At 46.6% G+C, this 21,368-nt stretch overlaps 1 protein-coding gene across 1 annotated transcript in view; it reads right to left on the bottom strand.

Annotated features, from left to right (window-relative positions):
* Nucleotides 1-899: 899 nt before the first annotated feature.
* The window catches only part of Ttll11 (tubulin tyrosine ligase like 11), a 256,361-nt gene continuing 235,892 nt past the window's right edge, over nt 900-21,368 (bottom strand). The window contains exon 9 of the mRNA XM_008833446.1: nt 900-1,778. Within this exon, the coding sequence (XP_008831668.1) occupies nt 1,501-1,778 (278 nt within the window). The 3' untranslated portion in view covers nt 900-1,500. The remainder of the gene's footprint in view (nt 1,779-21,368) is intronic.

The raw sequence follows: 21,368 nt of genomic DNA, 5'->3' as shown, positions 1-21,368 counted from the left end.
TGGACCAGTCTGGGCTCTGTACTTTTCCTGCTAGGAAAAAAGGAACCACCTGCATTTCTCTCATTTCAATTACATCCTGAAAAGAAATGAGGGGCTGGTCACCAAGGGAGGGTAAGGACAGTGGGATGCCCCTTGGGAAACAGAAGTGGGGAACAGTCTCATAGCACTCACTCTCATAGCAGAACAGCCTCGAAATTCTACTCAGCAGTCCTAGGGTGGGAGCGGGGGGGGGGCAACTTGTCAGTGATGGGATTCCCTGTCACTATAGAGTCATATCTTCCAGGGTATGGAGCCTCCCCAGACCCTGTGCACGGGCTTGAGGGGCCTGTTTCCACCACAGAGAGGCTCTGTAATTGACAGTGACCTGCATGGGTCTAGATGATAGGTATGGGGTGGAGAGGTCATTTCTTACCATGAATGCTGACATTTTCATATCACCTCAATGTAGCTGAAATTCAACGTCTTGACAACTGCCCACCACCAAGACTCTGCTCCATGTTGGCAAGTGCTTTGAGAAATAGTGTCAAGTTGGAGCTCTCTTTAACAGACCTTGCACAGCTCTGGCTGGTTGACCAGTTGCCCACATACCTCTACTTTTGGTCTTGGCTGTGAAATCTATTTGTCCACCCAAGGGGTCCCAGAAAGGAAGACACAGGTCTTCAAACTCTGCTTCTCATAGTAGACCACTTGGGAACACTGATTGCTCTGGTTAAGGCCACCACACACTCTTGTTTGCCCTAGCTCTCATCCGGGCCTCTTGTTCTCCCCTTTGAAGGCCCCTTCCCTCATCCAGGGTGTCTAGCACATTGCTGGGCACACAGAGGCTCTTGGCCATTGGGTCAGCACCCCAACATTAGAGGGGTCCATTTGGAGGTCACAGGCTACCTGGACAGGGAAGCTGAAGAACCTACTTTTGTTATTTCTTAATTAGCAAGAAATCAAACATGGCAGAGATAGGCAAGTTAATAAAATAAATGAGGTTAATCTGTCAAGTACACCCATGTAGCACATGGTCAGAGTGTCCACCTTCTTGATATTTCTGCTTCTTTTCAGAGAATAGGTGGAAAGAGACATGATGATCCCAAGCTCTGACCGGCAGGCTTTCTCATAGGCCCCAGCAGACCCCAGTCGTGGCTTCCTCAACATACCCGCAGCACTCTGCTTTGGGATGGTCTGTCCTTCCCTCCCCTACCTCGCCCCCCTGTGGCACAAGACATAGCAGATCTGCCCCAGTTACTGTTTTCCGTGAGCTTGGAAGAACAGGCACCATCTGTCACATCTCAGATGTCATATGTCCACCGGTAGGGTGGGTCACCAAGAGGTGCTGTGAGGGAGGGTGGCCAGAAATTAGCCATGTGAGGTGAGAGCCCTGCAGGACACAGGGAGGATTCATGGGATCGCAGCTGGAATCCTCCGCAGTTGTGGCTCCCTGCTGGCGAGAGCCCAGGGCACCCAGTCCCCAAGGGCATGCCTTCTTCCTGGAGGATAGGGTGGCCTTCTTCAGCACAGAGCGCGTTTGGAGTAGGAGAGCTTGTTAGCACCGATCATGCGGGGTTTGGGGCTGCCTGCAGCTGGTTTGGTTGTGGAGTTGCTCTCCTGGGGAGGGCTATTTTGGTGGGGGTAGCTCCGGCTGCACACCACGCGCTTTTCATCCAGTAGGGACAGGTGGTATTCACACAAGTCGATCAAAGAAGCCACCTGCTCATGGAGAGGCAACATCTTGAACTTCCTCTGGGCCAAGAAGAAGAAAGCTTCTACAAACGCCTGCAGACACATCCCTGTGGACAGAGAGATGTTGTCAGGGAACTTGTGATGCTTCAGAAAGGTGAGGCCGCTAGCCAGAGCCACCCTCTCTCCCCACCACATTTCTATTCTGGAAACTCCACACAGGATAAGTGCACACAGGGCCAGGCACTCAGAACCTAAAGAGCCCTAGGAAGTAGGTTTAATTACCCCTCCTCCAGAGATGTAGAAACTGAGTCTCAGAGAAGTAGGGAGACCTGAGTAGTAGTATTGGTGGCAGGAATTAAATCTTGCCCCAAATCTTATCCCCAATGAAATGTCTGCCATTAAAATCTTGTTCCCCGACTTTTAACATTAGAGGGAAAGTTCTTAAGATAAGCCCAATGCTCTCCAATAGGGGTTGATAGGGGTGTGTGCAGCAACTGTATTTTAAGTATTTAAGTATTCTTAGATTTTTAAGGTTTATACATTTTTCATGTAAATCTTACCCTAGAAAGATAAATAAACCCAACCCCTTCTCTTTGGTTGCCATGTTGTGAATGCGAGCCACCCGCCAATACACACACTCACGTGTTGTCTACGTGGTTTCCAGTGGATGATACTATTTTGGTAAGTTCTGGAAACTTCAGAAAGTAGCACCTACCTGAAGGAGTCTGGTCACTGGAGTATGCCTTGAAGACCATGCCTGGCCCCCAGCCTCCTCCATTCTCTATTCCTGTCCCCCACAATGTAACCACCCTCCTCTGTCACATGCTTCCACTGCCATGATGTTTTTCTCAAGTATATGGGGCCAAGGCACCATAGATTAACCCCTCTGAAACCATGACCCAAATACTTTCTTCCCTCAAAGCTGTTCTCTGAGGCATTTTAGTCACAGCTACACAAAAGTAACAAGCACGCTAGTGAGAGTTAAGTCTGAGATGCATGATGTATAACCTCAACTACGCCCCTGTAATTCTCTTCTCTGTTTGTCCCATAAGCTCCTACCCACATGTCATAGTTAGTTTCAGTCGTCTCCTTGACACACCTGGGAAGAGGGAACCACAGTTGAGGAATTTCCTCCATCAGAACTGTGGGCATGACTGTAGGGACATTTTCTTGTTTGGTAATTGATATAGGAGGGCTCGGGCCCCTTTGGGCAGTGCCATCCCTAGGCGGGTGGGCCTGGGCTGTATAAGAAATGTAGCTGAGCAAGCCAGAGGGAACAGACCAGTGAGCTTCAGTTCTCGCCTCCAGGTTCCTGCCTTGAGTTCCTGCCTTGGCTTCCCCCTATAATGGACTGTAACCTGTAAGTCAAATAAACCCTTTCCTTTCCAAAGTTGTTTGTATTCATAGTGTTTATCACAGCAACAGACAGCAAACTAGAACACCACCCTTGGGATCTGAGCTCACACTTACTTGCTCAGTAAAATTTCCTTATCCCCAGATTAGAACTGGATGGAATTCCTGGTATAGACTCCTTGCACATATTTTGTGTGTTTGATTTTTGTTTTCAGTGCTGGAGATGAAGCCTAGGATCCCAGGACCTGCGTATGCTGGGTAATCACTCTACCACAGAGCTACATACTCAGCCCCACCCCCTTTTGTATAAAGACTTCATTTTAGAGCAGTTTTAGGTTTACAGACAAATGACCTAGAAAGTTCCTACAAGCCCCTTGTCCCACATATCTTGCAACAGCATGTCATACTTGCCAAAGCTGATGTGTCGATGTGGAAACACTCCACTAAGTGGAGCCCATCTTTGATACCAAGGCCCATTCTTTGTGTGGTGTGGTTCTGTGAGCTTTTGGCAAGTATGTTGCCAATGGCAAAGTCACGTTTCTGCCATTATGACATCGTGCAGAATACTTCACTGCCCTGCAGTTCTTTGGCTTCCGCCCACCCATGTCTCCTCCACTCCCCCAAACCCTTGGCAACCACTCATCTTTTTACTATGGCTAGAGTTTTTCCAGAGCAGACAGTTGGCATCGTGGGGCTTGTAGCCTTTCCAGACTGGCTTCTTTTACACAGCAGCTTTATTTAAGGTTTATTTATGGCTTTTAGCTTACTCCCTCCCTTAAAAAAATTAATTCCTTTTTAGGTTAGTGTGCAAATTATTGGACTTCATCATGGAATCTTTGTATTTGCGTTTCGTTATGCTCTGATCCCCCTCTTCCCTTCCCCGTACTTCCTCACCTCCTTCAGTTGGTCTCTCCTTCCTTCCCCCAGTTAGTTCTCCACTGAACTTCCCCTATTACGTGCATTCCTTCATCCTCTCTATTTTCTGTTTCCTTAAGATCTCTTCCTTGGGGCTGGAGAGATGGCTCAGCAGTTAAGAACACTGACTGTTCTTGCAGAGGACCCGGGTTTGAATCCCAGCACCCACATGGCAGCTAACAACTGCCCATAACTCTAGTTCCAGGGGAGCCGACAGCCTCTTCTGTCCTCCGCGGGCATTTCACGACATGGGTGCACTTACCTACATTGAGGCATAACACTAATACATATAAAAAATAAAAATAATAAGTAAAATATTTTTTTAAAAAAGATCTCTTTCTTCCCCGTCATGACCCCCTTTCTAGTTTATGACCCATAAACACATGCATACACACACACACACACACATGCACGCATGCACGCACGCACGCACTCATGCACGCACGCAATTTTAAATTTAGGACCTGCATATGAGAAAATATGAGGCAGCTATCTTTTTGAGTCAGTCGAATCCATTTTCCTGAAAATGTCCTGGGTTCCCTTTTCTCTCTGGCTGTAGAAATTCCATGGTATGCATGCAGCACATTTTCTTCATCCATTCAGTTGTTGAGGGACATCCAGGCTGGTTCCATTCACTGGCTATTTGAATAGCGCAGCTATAAACTTGGATGTGCAAGTATCTCTGTAGTATTTTGAATCAGAGTCCTTTGGGTGTATACCCAGGAGTGGCAGTTCTAGTTTTAGTTTTTTGAGGAAGCTGCATACTGGTTTCCACAGTGGCTGCAGCAGTTTACATTGCCACCAGCAGTGTATAAGCATTCCTCTTTCCAACAACCTCACCAGCATTTGTTTCCCTTGTTTTTTGACTCTTCTGACTACTTAAAGCATTTATTTATTTAGTAACTGTTTGTGTGTGGGTGCACACATGTGTGCAGGTGTGTGTGCGGAGGCCTGAGGTCAACCTTGGTTCTTCTTCAGTCCCTATCGACCCCATGTTTGGAGTCAAGGCTTCTTGGTGGGACCCGGGGCTCATCAATCAGGCTAAACTGTCTGGCCAGGGAGCCCCAGGGATCTCTGCCCATCTCCTCCTCCTCAGTGCTGGGATTATAAATTTGTACCACTATGCCTGGCTTTTTATGTGGATGTTAGGGATCAAACTCAGGTCTTACTTACACAGCTATCTCCCCAGTCCTCAAAACACTTTTAATTTTCATTTCCCTGATGGCTAAGGATACTTTCTCAAGTATTTACTGATCATTTGTAGTACTTCTTGTTTTTAAAATATATTTTATTATTTTTATTTTATGTGTATGAGTATATTGCCTGCATGCATATAATAGTGCATCTATCATGCAATGCCACAGAGGTCAGAAGAGGACATCGGATCCCTTGGAACTGGAGTTACAGATGGTTGTTAGATGCTATATGGGTGTTGGGAACCAAACCCAGGTCCTCTACAAGAGCAGCCAGTGCTCTTAACCACTGAGCCATCTTTCTAGCCCCTGTAGTCCTTCTTTTGAGAACTGTCTATTCAGTTTATTTATTGATTGGATGATTTGGGGTTTAGTGTTTATAACTTTTGCTGTTATTTATATCTCCTGGATATTAAGCCTCTGTCTGATGTGTAGTTGGCAAAGATTTTTTTTTTTACTATTCAATAGACTGTCTCTTCACTCTGGTGAATGTTTTCTTTGCTGTGCAGAAGCTTCATAATCATGTAATCCTATTTGTCAATTCTTGCTATTATTTCCTGTGCAGCTGGAGTCCTGTTCACAAAGTCTCTGCCTGTGCTTATATCTCCAAGTGTTTTCCTTCCAGCCCCCTTCTTTCCTTGCCACACCTACTGCAGCTTGCTCAGTGTTTGTGTGGCCCTTTGTGTCCCTCTTTCCTGCTTGATAATGAGCTCTAGTTTGTCACTATATCACAGTGACAGGTGCCCAGAAGGCACACATTAAGGATATACTGGATTTGTGAGTAGATGGCTGGGTTGGTGGACAGAAGAATGAGTTTGTTGGTCCCAGATGCTTTATAGACATTGTCACTGACCCTCTCGAGACCCTTAGGCGGGGGTCATTACTATTCTGCTCTACTTTACAGATCAGAGAGATGAAGTAACTTAGGGTCACAGCCAGAGAGCAATAACCTGGACATTCAGTTTTTAAGCTAATGTGTCTTATGTGAAAAGTTTCAAGTCTTCCAAATGTCAAAATGAAAATGAACCCCAGGGTCCATATCTATGAATTTCCCAGGGATCCACAGAGAATGTATTCCTAACACTAAGTCTAGACTGAGTTAGTACCTTGCAGCCTGTTAGCCCAGGCTGGCTCTGCCTCTGCTGATCCATACCTGTCCTAGGGTCTGTAGATACTGGCTTATGTATGCATTCTGGGATCTGAGGATGCTTTTTGCCTTGGAACTTTGAGCTGAGCAAAGAAGTTTGTTTTTGTTTCCTTCCAAGTCCTTGACTTCTCTTGACTCCAGATGCCCTGCAAGGCCCCTGCTCTGTTTGATCTCCACAGGAGGAGTTGGTAAAGAACGTGGGACTCTGGGAGGGAAATGCTTCCCATGTAAATAGAAGCCTGGTATGGATGGACAGGGAAATGGGGTCTCAGTCTAACTAAAGAGATAGAGGTACCCCAAATACAGACTCTGGACCAGGTTTTCCTAGGGTGGGCATGTGCATGTGTGTTCATGATCATGTACATGTCTGAGCATGTAAGTGCATACATGTATATGTCATAGTTGGTTGGATCAGATAAACAGTAGAAGATGCTGGGTTCTAATGCCAGTGAAATCTCGCCCTCCCTGAGTCCCATTTCCCAACCCTGTGGTCTAAGCAGCTCTGCTTTAAGTGTGGCCTGCTGAAGGTGCCTCAAGTGGGAAGCATGTATCCTTGGCCTCTGACGAGATGAGGAGCTTGGACCGAAATGTAAATTAACCACCTCATCAATCACATTGCTTATTTGAGTTGACAGTATTTATGGCAAATCTTTCTCTACAAAGGAAGCAGTTTGCTGTTTACACTCTGGCTCAAGCCCCCTGTCCAGGGCTGTAACCAATAATTTGCAGGTTGCAACTTTGAGCAGCTCTGAGCTGCACACTGAGCAGCACTAACAGGCATTCCAATCACCACTGTCTGGTTAAAATGTGGACTGTAGGGTGAAACCAAAGGCGGGCATGTCACTAGGTCTGTCTGTGGTGGTGCACTGAGGCTGGTCTCTGGCTCACACTGAGCAAGAGGATCAAGCAATACACCACACCTTGTAACTCAACAAACATTCCTTTTGTTCCCTTCATTGAGGATGGGCTATATAATACACAGGGGAAACAGGGGCAAGGACCTATTGGGGGGAAAGTACGTGGCTACATTATTTGGGAGAAAACATTCTGAAAGGAAGAATGGGATTTAACATGCTATCGTTGGTTTTATTTTGCTTGTCTGCCTTTTTGGGTTTCCTGTAGTGAACACGTACACAGTTTAAAACATACAATGGGATTTTGTGTTTGTATTTTGTTGTTTGGCGCAGGATCTCAGACTTGTGGCAATCCTCCTGTTTCATTCCCCTGAGTGCTATAATTATAGGTGTGCACCCCCACACCAAACTTGCAATGGAAAATTCGAGTATGTGGAAAGAACTGGTGTAGGGACAGCTGTTTTTTGATGATGAACCTGAATTTGAAGTCCAGTACATGTATCACTTTGAAAAAAAATACAGTGTAAACACACACATATTCTACTTTGATAAAATGTTTGAAAAAATACACACACAATAGTTACCCCTTATCCTTGAAGAATATGCTTCAAGACTCCCCAGAGAACGTTTGAAATTACATCTAGAACTAAAGCTACACTGTACAGCCTATGTTTTCCCTCTATATGTCCTCCAGCAATGCTACACAGCACCAGAGTTAATTTTTCTCTTCATGTTTTACTTTCTGATGTTGCCTGTGCATCACATGGATCTTTGTGCCTTGGGAAGTTACTAATTAAATAAGGGTTACTTGCACCCAAGAACTGCCAAGTCTTATAGTTCATCTGATAATGGATGACTCCAGTGACTGGACACAGATGATTCATAGCCATTGTGGGATGGAGCAGGTCAGCCTGGTATTCTGTCATGCAATTCAGATACATAATTTATAACATAAGAATTGCTTATTCCAGGAATAACAATGGTCATCAGTGACACTTGCACAAGACAGAAATACACTGTGATCCTCACTGTAACTCCCATTATGCTGAAAAGAAAATTGAGGCTCAGAATGGAGACCTTGCCTCTCATGTCCCACTTGAGAGGCAGGGTTGGGATTTTTATGCAGGCTTTACGCACTTCCAACACTGCACCTAGCTTCCCAACCCCTGTCCCCAGCATCCAACCACTTACACTGCCTGTAAGGACACAGTTGTGGTGGGTAGACATGCTCCAATGGAAATGTGTAGGGTTTGCACATCACTGCCTAGTCTAGACTCAGAGAGTCTGGGTGAGAGCCAGAGGCTTGTGGGGAAGGAGACATTTGATTTGGGTCTTGAAGAGGGGAAAGAGCCTTGACTTGAATGGGGAGATGAACTAGGGCTGGCAAGACTGTCCAGAAAAGAGCAAGGCAGGAAGGTGGGTGTACCTAGTACTCTGATAACCCAGGGTACCTGAAGCAGGTAAAGGAAGAGGCCAGTTGCACTAGATTTCAAGGACTAAGTGCTACTCAGGGGCTGAATTTCATGAAAGTGAGTCGGAGCCACTGAAGGTTCTGGAGACATGGAGTCCTGCATCTGAAACTGACTCATTACTTTCTAGTCCAGCAGATTTCTTTTATAGTGATAGAAACCTTGGCTCCTCCTCCTCCTCTTTCTCCTCCTCCTCCTCTTCCTCCTCCTTCTCCTATTCCTCAAACAAAATGTTGCCAGAAAGCCCAGTCCAATAAGCTAATGAAAAGGATCCTTCCTTGTTTAAGCCAGGTAGGAGGCAGCTCACAGCTCTGCCCGCACAGACCTCAGTCCATAGAACCCTTGGATCTTTACATCAGCAAGGTCACAGTCATTACTGTAGAATCCTTGCCCAGTGCTGTACTGTCGTTTTACCAAAGAGCTGAGTGGTACACGGCATCCGAGCTACAGTCAATAACCTATGAAACCAGGATCAGACCCCAGCTTTCCCCAAGAGCCCAGAATACTCTCAAACTGCACAGCATCCCACTCCCCAAATAAAAAAAGAAAGAAAGCAGAGCATGGTAGCTTACGACTATAATCCGAGTGCTTGGGAGGCAGAGGAAGGAGGATTATTGTGGATTTGAGAACAGCCTGATCTACATAGTGAGTTTTAGGCCAGTCAGAGCTATACAGACAGACCCTGTGTCAAAGAATGAGAGAATAAAAATAAAAATCATAGGGCTGGAGAGATAGCTCAGTGGTTAAGAGCACTGGCTGCTCTTGCAGAGAACAGGGGTTCAGTTTGCAGCACCCACATAGCAGCTAACAACCATCTTTAACTCCAGTTCCAGGGGATCTGACACCCTCTTCTGACCTCTGTGGGCACTGCATGACACTGGTGCACTTATATACCTTCAGGTAATACACTCATACACATAAAAAATAATAAAATATTTAAAAATAAAAATAAAAAGCACAATAGGAACAAAATTAAAGAAAAAAAAAACAAAACACTACTTCTCAAGCAAGGGCTGGGGAAGGGGCTTGTGTCCAGTAGCCGGCAACCCTGAAACCCTACTCTGTTCTTTGGTGCACATCCCACTGAGGGCAGGCCCCATACTGCACACCACAAGCACAGGGGTCCCTGTCCCACAACAGCTGTGCATCTGAGTTTTACAAGGTCGTTGTTCCTCATTTTGTCAAGGTGGCCCAGGAAAGAGTGGCCTGACCAAGGTCAGTATTCATGAAACTTCCGAGAACTGAACCTTTCTATGGCTTCAAGGAGATGGGGATGGGAGGAGGAGGAGGAGGAGAATGAGGAGGAGAAGGAGGAGGGAACAGGAAGGAGTTGGTACATGCAAGACAGTTCAAGGTTGGATTCAGGGTAGGCAGGACTAGGGAGCTGGGTTCCCATCAGCAAGGGAGGCACCCATCAGCAAGAGTGAAAACTCCCCATGTTAGAGACACAGCCTTGCCTGGAGCCTTCCTTGCCAGCCCAGGTGCTCTAGCAGGTGATGCCATCTTCCTGCTGCCATATTACTCTGTATAAAAGATGCAACATCAGTGGCAAGTGCGGTGATGCTCAGGCCTGTCGCCCCTTGCAACCTGAGCACCCTCACTGACTGCCCTCCCTCATTCTGTCCTCAGGAAGGTATGCTTCACTCATGTGTGATAACATGTGCAGAACTCCATTTTGCTTGTAATTATAAACTATTTTTCTTTTGAGACAGAGTCTGATGCTAGAGTCCATGTAGTCCTAGAACCTACCGTGTAGCCCTGTGGCTGCAAACACAGCAATCCTCCTGTCTCAGCTTCCTGAGTGCTAGAATTACAGGTATGAGTAGACATTTTTGTAGGCTTCTTTGGCAACCTTCACAATCATTATTTTTTATTTTTTATTATTTTTTATTTTATTTTATTTTTGCTTTTTTTTTTTTTTTGAGACAGGGGTTCCCTGTAGCCTCAGCTGGCCTGGAATTCGCTAATGTAGACCAGGCTAGTCTTGAACTCACAGAGATCCACCTGCCTCTGCCTCCCAAGTGCTTGGATTAAAGCCATGCACCACCACGCCCGGCGTGACCATTATTTTTTAAACAGTTTATTATTTTTATTTTATGTGTATGAGTGTATTGCCTGCATGTATATAAGTGCACCTGTGTTGTGCAATGCCCACAGAGGTCAGAAGAGGGCATTGGAGTCCCCTGAAACTGAAGTTAAGGATGGTTGTTAGCCACTATGTGAGTGCTGGCAACTGAACCGGGGTCCTCTACAAGAGCAGCCAGTGCTCTAAACCACTAAGCCATTTCTCCAGCCCCTCATAACCATTATTTTAACTGCCTGAATAATATTTCAGGAAGGCCAGTGAAGTAGTCCATAACTATAGTCCCAGAATCAAGAAGCTGAGGCTGGAGGACTGTTTGAGCTCAGAAGTTGGAGACAAGCCTAAGCATCATAGTGATACCAACAAACAGCAACTGAAAATAGTTCATTAAAAATTTGCTTTATAAGCTGGGTATGGTGGCACACGCCTGTAGTCCCAGCACTTGGGAGGCAGAGGCAGGCAGATCTCTGTGAGTTCAAGGCCAGCCTGGTCTACATAGTGAGTTCCAGGACAGCTGCAGCCACAGGGAAACCCTGCTTCAAAAAGACCAAAAAAAAAATTTTTGCTTTATACATAATTTCTCCTCCCTTCCCTCTTGAATGATGACTGTCCATTTTTTTTAGCTTTTGTTGAGAATAGTATAATAAATAGTCGATAGACCACTGTTGTTTTTTTTTTTTTCTGATTCATTTATTTCCTAATAATAACTCCCCAGAAATCTGGGTTGTTGGGTTTTATTTTTAAATAAACATTAGATTGATTTGGTAATTAATTTCATGTTAAAAATACTTCAGATCTTGTAGAGAGCCCGAATGGACAGAGCCCCAGAACAGGCAAGAAAGAGGGTAAACACAGGGTAACATGGACGCTGCGGGCCAATTGCTTGCTCACTAAGTTGACAAAAGTGTAAAATAACGGTAACAGTTGAACTATTGTGTGGTCGCTGCAGACTTCTGAAAAGCAATTTGGCAAAAGCTTAAGAGCCATTCAGGTGTTTATACCATTTAACACAGCGATCATAGACCGAGATATTTTCCCAAACAGAATATTCCTTCCAAAAGAAAACGTGTTTTTTTGCACAGGCTGGAATTCATTGCCAATTTGAACACAGTATAGAGGGGCAGCGAGCAGGGCAAGACTTCTCAGGTACTTTAAAAATTCTTCTTTCTACTTTTCTCTAGTTTTCAAATAAGATCATGTGTACTCATTATCGATGGCAATTTGAAGGAAAAAAAAAAAAAGAAAATGCATATTATTTTAAGTCTTGCCAGCATGGTGGCACATGCCTTTAATCCCAACATCCGTGGGTGCTGAGGCAAGTGGATCTCTATGAGTTTGAGGCCAGCCAGGGCTATATAATAAGTTCCAGGCCAACCAGGGTGGCATGGTGCGATCCTGTCTCAAAAAACAAAACAGAACAAAACCAAAGAAACCTGAAAAAAACAAAAACAAAACCAAAAAAACCCAACCAGTTGGGCAAAGCATCCCTTGGTCATCCCCAGGTAGAGCTAACTGCCCTTGTTTATGCTTCTTCTGTTGATGGACATGTACTGGGTTAAATCCACGGGTACATAGCTGTCTCCCCAGGAAAACTGTGCTCTGGAGTCAGGAGCATGTTCCAATCATCTTTTTGTTCCCAGTGTTCGAGACAGCCAGGCACATCTCAGGTACCAACAGACTTGAGGTGCACACCTGTACCCTTTGAGCTTGCTTATGATGCAGACGTGATTTCCATCTTACTAGAAGCAGATGCCGAGGCCAGCTGGGACGGACAGCAACCCAAGAAAATTTTTCCCTGAGAAGATTTACAGATGGATGGAACCAGAAGGATCCAGACTAGGGGCTCTTGAGCTTCACAATTCCCTGGATGGGGTACAGGGTATTAAGAATACAGATTGAAACCCCAAGGTCAGAACTGCTGATTCAGAAGTCTGAGGTGAGGTCTGAAGATCTGTTTTTAACAAGTTCCTGGGTGATGTTGAGGACTGTGGAGCAGGGACCCCACTTGGAGAGATACCAACCCCCCCACGACTGAGTCCCATCTGAATGGACTTCACTCTGAAAGCCTAGCTGCAAACAGGACTCTGTAAAAAGACCTGCCCTAATGTGAGAGAAGCTTGACTTTGGGCTAAAAACATCTACATTTATTTTAAGACATCGATTAAGAGAAAACCCAACCAGTTATTTTTAAAAGTCTAATGACAGCTGAGAAACCACGAACTCGTCCCAGCTCTGCCCTGAGCCCTTCCTTGCTCTCTGAAAGACCATAATCTTTTGCTTCTTGCAAAATCATTCCTCAGCCAACAAGTGGGAGAGAGTTCCATGAGCCCCGCCCCCGCCACCATCATCCATCTGACCATCTGACTAAGGTATGGTAGCCCAAGAAGGCTCTAGAAGGCTAGGCCACTGATGGCCCTGTAGACCAATGGCAGGATTTTGGACTTCTTGCTGGAGAAGACAGGAGTGTGGAAGTAACGTGATCACCACGGCTGCTGCACCCAGACTGTGAAGGGAAACAAGGATCCTCCACTAGTCCAAGCAGAAGCTGATAGTGGTGGCTTGGACCATGTAAAGATGGAAGTAGTAAGCATTGTGTAGATTCTAGAGACAGTCTAATGAGTGCTGAGATCTGCCCATGGGATGGATGAGGGTGTGAGGCAAAGGCAAGTGTTCTGACACCAGGCCAAGGAAACAGGCCTTCTGGTTTTCAAACGTTTTATGCATAAAATAATCGAAAGGCCTTGCTAGAGATGCAGTTCTCTGTTCCCTTCCACCAGAAATTCTGTCTGTTGGCAGTGAGGCTCTAGGCGTTGCATTTATCACAGCAGCTTTGGGGACCTTTGGGGTGAACACTCCAAGGTGGCTGTATCTAGAAGGACTCTTGAGGAGGCAGGTTAGTGAGGACGCCCAGAGAACATTCTTTGAGAAAGCCAGTACTGTAGTAGCCTAGCACAACGGCAGTGATCTGGGCAAAGCTTTGTCTTTTGAAGTCCCACTGCCCACCCATCCGTGCTCTCACTGGCGCAGGCTGACACAGCAGAATTCCATAGAGTAGGTGATGGAGACAACAGCAATGAATGTCCTCAGACTTGGAGGCTGGAGGGCCAAGCCCAAGGTGCCAGCATGGCTGGGTTCCAGTGAGGTCCTCTTCCTGACTGACCATGTTCTCAATACACCTTCACACAGCAGAGAGTGAGCGATCAAGCTCTCTGATGTCTCTTCTGATGAGAGCATTACTCTTACTGGATAGGGGCCCACCCTTCAGGCCTTATTTAACACAATCTATTCCTTAGAGGCCTTATCTCCATGACCCATAATCCATCCCATAGGGTACTGGTTACACTGTATGAACGGGGGTGTGTAACCTAGTCCACAGTACTTTCAAATTCTTCAGTTCTGCTAAGGTGCCCCCACTATGTGGAATACTCTCCTACACTCCCCGAGTCACTGAGATTCCCAGAGCCATTTAGGAAAAACAGTTGAACCCTTACCCCTCTCCCTGCTCCTCCACCTGCCAAAGGGAAGTCCCTCGAGGCTGGGTTTGGGAGCGGGAAGGGTCTCCTGGTAACACTGCTTTATAGACTTGTTATAGCAGAAATAACAAACTATTAGCTCACAGTTATTGGGCCTTCATTACGTGAAGGCCCCAGGCTAAAGGCTGCCTATACATTATTCAATTGAATTGTACAAAAACCTTAGGAAGCAGGTGTTATTTTCAGTGCTACTTTACATCCAAGAAACATGCTAAAATCATGTGGCTGGTAGGGGTAATCCCAGCAACAGCCTCTTCATTCCATTGCTGCTTTGAGACTTCAAACACCTGGTCACAGCAGAGTTGCCCCAGGCCTGCAAAAACACTTAAAAAAGAAAATTCCAGAAGCAAAATCAATCTTAGAGTGAATAAGACATGGGCATCATCCATCTCTGTCAGATGTCAATGACAGTCAGATCTGTGGGTCTTTGCAAGCACCTTTCCCGACACCTGAAGATAAGCTGTGGAGCATTTTTCGAAACTTCCTTCAGGTTCACGAGTGTCATCTGGAGAAAGCAGCCTTTGAAACATCTGAATTGCAGACACATGCCTCTCACTGGAGACAGTCATCCGATATTGAGACGTGGTCCCTGACAAGACGTGGCCTCATTCTGTCAATCAGCAGGTGAAGGCGGGCCCACTGCTCTTGCTAGTCCAGGGTCATCTCCCCTACTCCCAAGGATGCACAGGGGCACATGTGGCTTGATGTGAGCATGACAGCCATCCAAGAAGCCAAGCACCTATTCTAAGGCTTAAGGATTGAAATGAGACTAAGAGCTTGCTTAGCACTTTTCAGTTCAAGGAATCGCCTTCTTCTCATCTGGCTCAGAGTAGTGTTCTGAGGAGGGCATTGTTACAAGCATTCCCAGTTTGCAGTTGAGGGATACATACTGGGGAGGCCAAATGTCTGGCCAATAAACTCCTTAACAGAAGAGGTGGCATTTCAACCCAGACCTGTCCCACATTCAAACCCATGTTCTTTCTCAACCTGATTAGGTTTTAATTGCATATATGATGCAATTAAATCCAAATCACTGTTGACAGGCAGAGATATTATCCCACACTGAAGCAGAGAGATTTTTTTTTCCCCCTCTCAAAAATACCCAAGCTTCCCTGCTAGCCATTCAAGCTCAAGGAATGGGTATTCAGGGAGAGGCCTGGTCAGGTCCTGTTCTCTTCACCACTTTTAACTTTCTTCTTACTCAAAATGCGTGATTCTGTCTCACTGAAGGAAGTCCTAAATGTATATGCACACAGTTTTTTGGTTTGGAATCACTGTCAGGAAATAAAGCAGGATGACCTGGGCTGGAACTACCGCAGTGGTCCTTTCTGTCCCCAGAAGAGCCATTCGAGAGGGGCACCTAGGCTACAAGGTGGGTCATCATCAGTCTCTGTCTCTTCCCTATTCCTAGGATGCCTGGCAGCCTGGCAGCTTGCCTGCTGCTGTGTGGGGGCTCTCAGTCATTATCACAGCCCATTATCACATTATCAGGCTTGGAGCTGGGGTCTCAGCAGAGTAGATCACACCCAGGCAGTTCATAAGAGATGGCGCAGGGCTTAGTGAAGGTTCAGATCCAGCTCTGCCACTGACTACCTGTCACAGTTTCTCTCTTTACTGGGCCTCAGTTTCTTCATCTATAAAGTGGGCACAGTAATACCTGCCCTTGAGTGGCTTTTACAAGGAACCAACAAGACAAAACCCAAGGCAGGACTTTAAAAACTGGCAGTGGGCCTGTCTTCTCTCTACTTGCGCTTCTGTTCCTTGCCTCTCCTGTTTGCCTGGAATGCTACCATAATATTGGTTCTAGTTTCTTCTTTTATGGCCTACAGCAGCCCATCACCGGCCTCCCGACCAGTCTAAGCATCCTGGGGTCAGAGAATCAGGAGACTGGCCTCTCCAGCAGTCTGTCTCTATGTGGCTTTGAGCTGGTCATTTTTGCTCCATGGGCCTCATGGAAGATGGGAGTCTAGACTGGGTAATCTCTCAGGGTTCTAGAAATATCAGTAGTTGACTGTAGCCTCTGAATTTTTTTTTTTAAAAGAAAATGATACAACATCTTTATTATTTTGGAAGTAATTTAAAATAATGCAAAAACATTATCTTTAAAATATTACAGGCAAAGCACAGGATGTATAAAGATGGGTATAGTCCCCCTTTATATCATCTCCATTTCAGGAAGATTTTGGTGCATTATGGGAAGGCTGCTATGATATTTGAATTTTGCCTCTGATTTTTTTTTTTTTTTTTTTTTTGGTCTTTTTGAGACAGGGTCTCCCTGTAGCCCCAGCTGTCCTGGAACTCACTATGTAGACCAGGCTGGCCTTGAACTCATAGAGATCCGCCTGCCTCTGCCTCCCGAGTGCTGGGACTACAGGTGTGTGCCACCACACCCGGCTGCCTCTGAATTTTTTAAATGGCAGCGTTGATGCTTAGTGTAGTCAACCTGTAACAGAATCTAGAACCACTTGGATGATGGGCCTCTGGGCAAGCTTTCAGGGCATTAAGTACATTAATGGAGATGCGAAGACCAGCCCACTGTGGGTGGCACTGCTCCTTAGCCAGGAGATTCTGAACTGTATACAATGAAGAGTGAGCTGAGCTCAGGTGTCCATTGCTCTCTTCTGACTGTAGATGCTCGTGACCAGCTCCCTCAAGCTCCTGCTGCCTTCACTTCCCCACAATGACGGACTGTGCTGAGGGAGAGCTAAAATAACCCCTTCCCTCCTTATAGACCTCTGGTTAGGGTATTTTATCACAGCAACAGAAAAGTAAGAAGATAACTAAAGAAATTATTATTATTAAGTGCATTCTGCTTGCTAAAGCTCTCCTTGGGTACCTTCCCTGTCGCATGCTGGCATGGCTAATCTTTGTATTGAGCAGGCAACAGTGCTCAACCTGCCCAAGGTCACATTCCACTTGGTCAAGGCCACATTTTGGAGATGGATGGTGCCTGGATCTCCACCACTGCTCCTGACTCATTCTCTCTCAAGTTAGCGGGTGGGGGCATCCCCTCAAGGAAGGGGAAAACATTCTTCTGCAGTGCTTCACGTTTGCACGGTCTCTGTGCATGAGCATCACAGCAGGAACAAGCCACTATCACCAGGTTCTTGGCCGGATAAATAAGTGTCAAGTTGGAACTATAAATAGACACTGCAGAAAAATTGCTGCCCCCAGAAACCCACAACACCCAAATGACAGCACGGTCCAAGGCAAAAGCAACTATTGCATCTTTCATTAATCACAGGTCACATGCTGGCCCCAGGCAGAGTGGCCCAAGGTCCCAGTCTACTCCCATCCAGCGTCACCTGATTCCACCCCAGACACAAGTTCTTGACTCACTGTCTGTGAAGATGGGGCTCCAGGACTGGTTACCGCTTCCTGTGACTGAAGATATTTATGTGACCAGTGACTTCAATGGACCCTCTAGTCATTCCTTAGTAAGTGGTCAAAATCTCTGGTTTTAAAGGAGATAGCACAACCCAGGCCCCAATAAGGCAATTTTAGGTCTAGGGAGAATTAAGAGTAGTTAGCACACAGTGTGTGCTTGAAATGTCAGGCACTGCAGTGAGCTTACATCTCATTTAATTCTCAGAACAAAATTCTGAGTGACAGATGTCTTAAAGCTAAGACTATCTGCCTTCCATTTATTCCTTTGTCTTGGTTCCTGTTAGTTGGGTGAAGGGATGAAAAGCCATTCCCATAGAATGGAGCTGGTGATGAACATTCAAACCCAGGCTCAGTGCATCTGCCCTCCCTTTAGGTTGCTTCCTGCCATCCACGTCTCAGAAAGGCAGGGACGGAGGCATATGGGGTGAGTGTACAGGAAAAGCATGAGCTCTCATACTGTTCTCTCAGGTTCTGAGCCACAAGCTGCCCTCCTTGACACCACTACCAATGGCTACCCAGTTCCCTCTTGGCTAGCTCCATGTATGGGGCGCTCACTTCCTACCGTCCCCCAGGAGGCCTTCTGGGTGGTGTGTGCGCTCTGCTGTGCTCGGCCTGTGCCCTGAAATGGGTGAGGCCTTCTTCTTGTGACCTCACTTTAACACAGAGTAAATCCAACCCTTCTGTGACAGCCTTACTCTGTGAGGACAGCCACTGTGGGAAAGCAGTTCCCGCAGGTGGACACAGAGATGCCCAAGCCTCTTCCAATGCCAGGGGTCAGGAAAAGTGGGGACAGATGGATGAGAGAGAGGGGTGTGGGGCTGGGGGAGGTGTGGCTAGTGTTGGAACATGAGGGAAGAGATGAATCATTGTCTGGGAGAGCCAGACAAGCTGAAAAAAACTCTAGTAGAGAAGCTGTGTGGACCATGGAAAGTGAGAGCCTGCTTCTTCCAGCTCCTGTGCTCAGAGGTGTGTGCTGTTTGCTATCTTGGGCATACACGTGTGGAATGGAATACATGTGTTTCTATGGGCATCAATATCCATAGCTGTAAAATTCTGTGCCTGCAAACATCCTATGTATTGTATATCCCTCCCCCTCCCTCCCTTCCTCCCTCTCTCTCTTTTCCTTCCATCCTTCTCTCTTTACAGGCTTTCACTATGTAGCCGAGGCTGGCCTCAAACACTATGTTCTTACTTCAGCCTCCTGAGTGTTACAGATGTGGACCACCGCACTCAGCTTGCACTGTACTTTTAACCATGTCTTGACCCGTTTCTGTATCTGCACATATATATTTACTTGTTTTTCAGATTGTAGAGAATTTCCTAATGTTTAAGAACCATGAGCTTTAGAGATATTTCTTCTACTGATGGGCACTTTGAATGTTTGGTTTCTTCTTTTCTTGATATTATGAATAATGCTGCAAGGAACATCTTTATACATCTATCAGCACATGTCATTCTTGAAGGAGTCATGAGTTCCTACTAGGGGAGCTTCTGGCTCAGATGCCCTGTGTGCTTGGGTAGCTCTTGCCAGACTTCCTGGGGGTTGGGACTCTGAAGGATCAGCAGGAGATGACTGGATAGAAGTGGAAAGGAAGGTTTTCTTTTATTTCATTCATTCATTCATCATTCATTCATTCATTCATTCACAGATAGCCCAAGCTGGTCTCAAGCTTGCTAATGCAGTAGATGACCTTGAACTTCTTTTCCTCTAGCCTCCATCTTCCAAGGGTTGGAATTCCAGGTGTGCACCATGCTCAGTGTTTATGCAGTGTTGGAGAGCAAACCCAGGGTTTTGTGCATGCTAGGCAAGCTCTACCAACTAAGCCACATCCTGGGAAGGAAGACTTTCTGTGCAGAGGAGGTATGTATGCACAATCTTTTGTGCTATCCAAGGATTTTCTTTGGGTGTGGGAAGCAGAGCAGGTGGCACTTGGGCTTGGCTAGAGGCCCTGGGAGCAGGGCAGCAAAGGAAGGAAAGGCAGGTAATTGGAAACCTGTCCTCTGGGTGCTCCAGTTTGAGGCTCCCCTGCTTCTGAGGGCTGCTTGTCAGTCACCAACCAGCGACGGCCCCTCCAATGTGGAACCGGCTGCCTGGGTTTTGTCTTTCTGTCTCTTTCTCTTTTTCTTGCTTGGAGCTCCCTCCCCTCGGTCAGGAGAGGACTCCCTCGCCTGTCTCTCCAGCCAAGCAGGGCTCAGAACAACACCTTTGCCTTTTCAACTCCACAACAGCGTCTGATCATTCATTCGGAAGCCTCCTTCCCTGCAGGAAACCCTGCCTCTCCTCTGTCACTCCACAGTCCTGTCCCTTAGACTGTGCTCCTTACCCCTCAGCTGGCTCCCTGGCTCTCGATGGCACTGGGTCCTAAGAGCTCTCACCTGGCCGCTCCCGTGGATCCCCTTCCCCCTCCCTTTCCTTCATTACCAGAGCTTTAAATACCTTCAATGCCACAAGGCCATCTAAATTCCTCCCAATCCGTATCTCCAGGCCACATTTGCTTTTTGCCCCTGGGATACCTCATTAGCATCTCAAAGAACCTGTTAAAGATGAATGTCTGGGTCGGCTTCCCAATACTGCCTGACTCAGAATTTCACCCACTCTGATAAAGGGCACCTCCACCCACCTACTTACTGGAACTAGAAGCCAGAGGTCAGTTTTGAAACTTCTCTGCCACAACCTCACCTGCCCGCAAAACCTCCAACACCTCATGCAATGTAATCTCTGCTGCCCACCTGCCAGGCCCTGGGACTCCTGCAAGCTTCCTCACCAGTCTCCCAGCCTCTAATGCAGCAGCACGCAGATGAAGAGTCTGCACCCCCCTCCCCCAGACTCTAACCATACTAGGTAGGAAACTCACATGCCTTACCCCTTACTGGGGGTGGGGGTTGCAAGAGTTGTTGTCCCACCTCCAGCTCCTTTCTCCAGTTTCTTGGCCAAGTAGCATCCTCTTTCTACTTGGCTGCCTCATTTTCTCTCCCAGAATCTCCCACCGCAGCAGAGGCCCTGGTCACTGGCATTCCTTCTGGCCTGAATATGCTTTTCCTGGGTCTTACCTGGTGACCCCTTCCTTGCATCTTAGCTCAGTTGCTCCTGATTGATACATCTCCCTGACCTTTCTGTTAGGCCCTCCAATTGAATTCATGGAATTATCACAAGCTGTGTTTCTGTGTTGAATGTCTACATTTATCTTGGCTCTAAGACAAGGGACCTGGCCCCACTGAATATCCCTGCACATCTGTGTGGCACATGGTGTGTATCTGTCTTCCTACTGGGGGTAGGGTAGATATAAGTCATGCCTAATATGAATGCAGGGTGTGCCTCAGACAGACTGTGCGGTGACCCTGGCTGGTTCGCTGTGTGTCTACCTTAGCTCTTGGGGAGCAACCAATGTACCTTGTCCTGTGAAGATACCCATGAATTAAGCTTTCTCCCCAACCATCTTTAAGTCACTAGAGGAGCCAAGCCTGGTGAGATAAACAGTCTGTCACCTTACTGGGCAGCTGCTTAAAATTCCCATACCCTTGTGGTTGCTCTTTGCCTCCAAAAGATGCACAGCTCCAGAGGCTAAGGGTTAACTCCTACCCTCAGTCCACTTTCTCTCCTACTCTCCCTGCCTGTTCTCTGGTTACTCCGTAGTACCTTCTAGAACTTGGAGAAAGTTGTCACCTCCTCCTTGGAGGAGTGAGGAGGTAGGAGAGGGGTTGGTGTCTACTCACAAGGGGACCCAGCCCTGTCCTCAAGGAAAGACCCTTTGAGGCACTCTTC

Source organism: Nannospalax galili, unplaced genomic scaffold (genome assembly GCF_000622305.1).
Source record: "Nannospalax galili isolate Female #2095 unplaced genomic scaffold, S.galili_v1.0 scaffold34, whole genome shotgun sequence".
NCBI classification, from domain to species: Eukaryota; Metazoa; Chordata; class Mammalia; order Rodentia; family Spalacidae; genus Nannospalax; species Nannospalax galili.
Note: the sequence above shows the minus strand (reverse complement) of the source record. Positions and strands in the feature narration are given on the sequence as shown.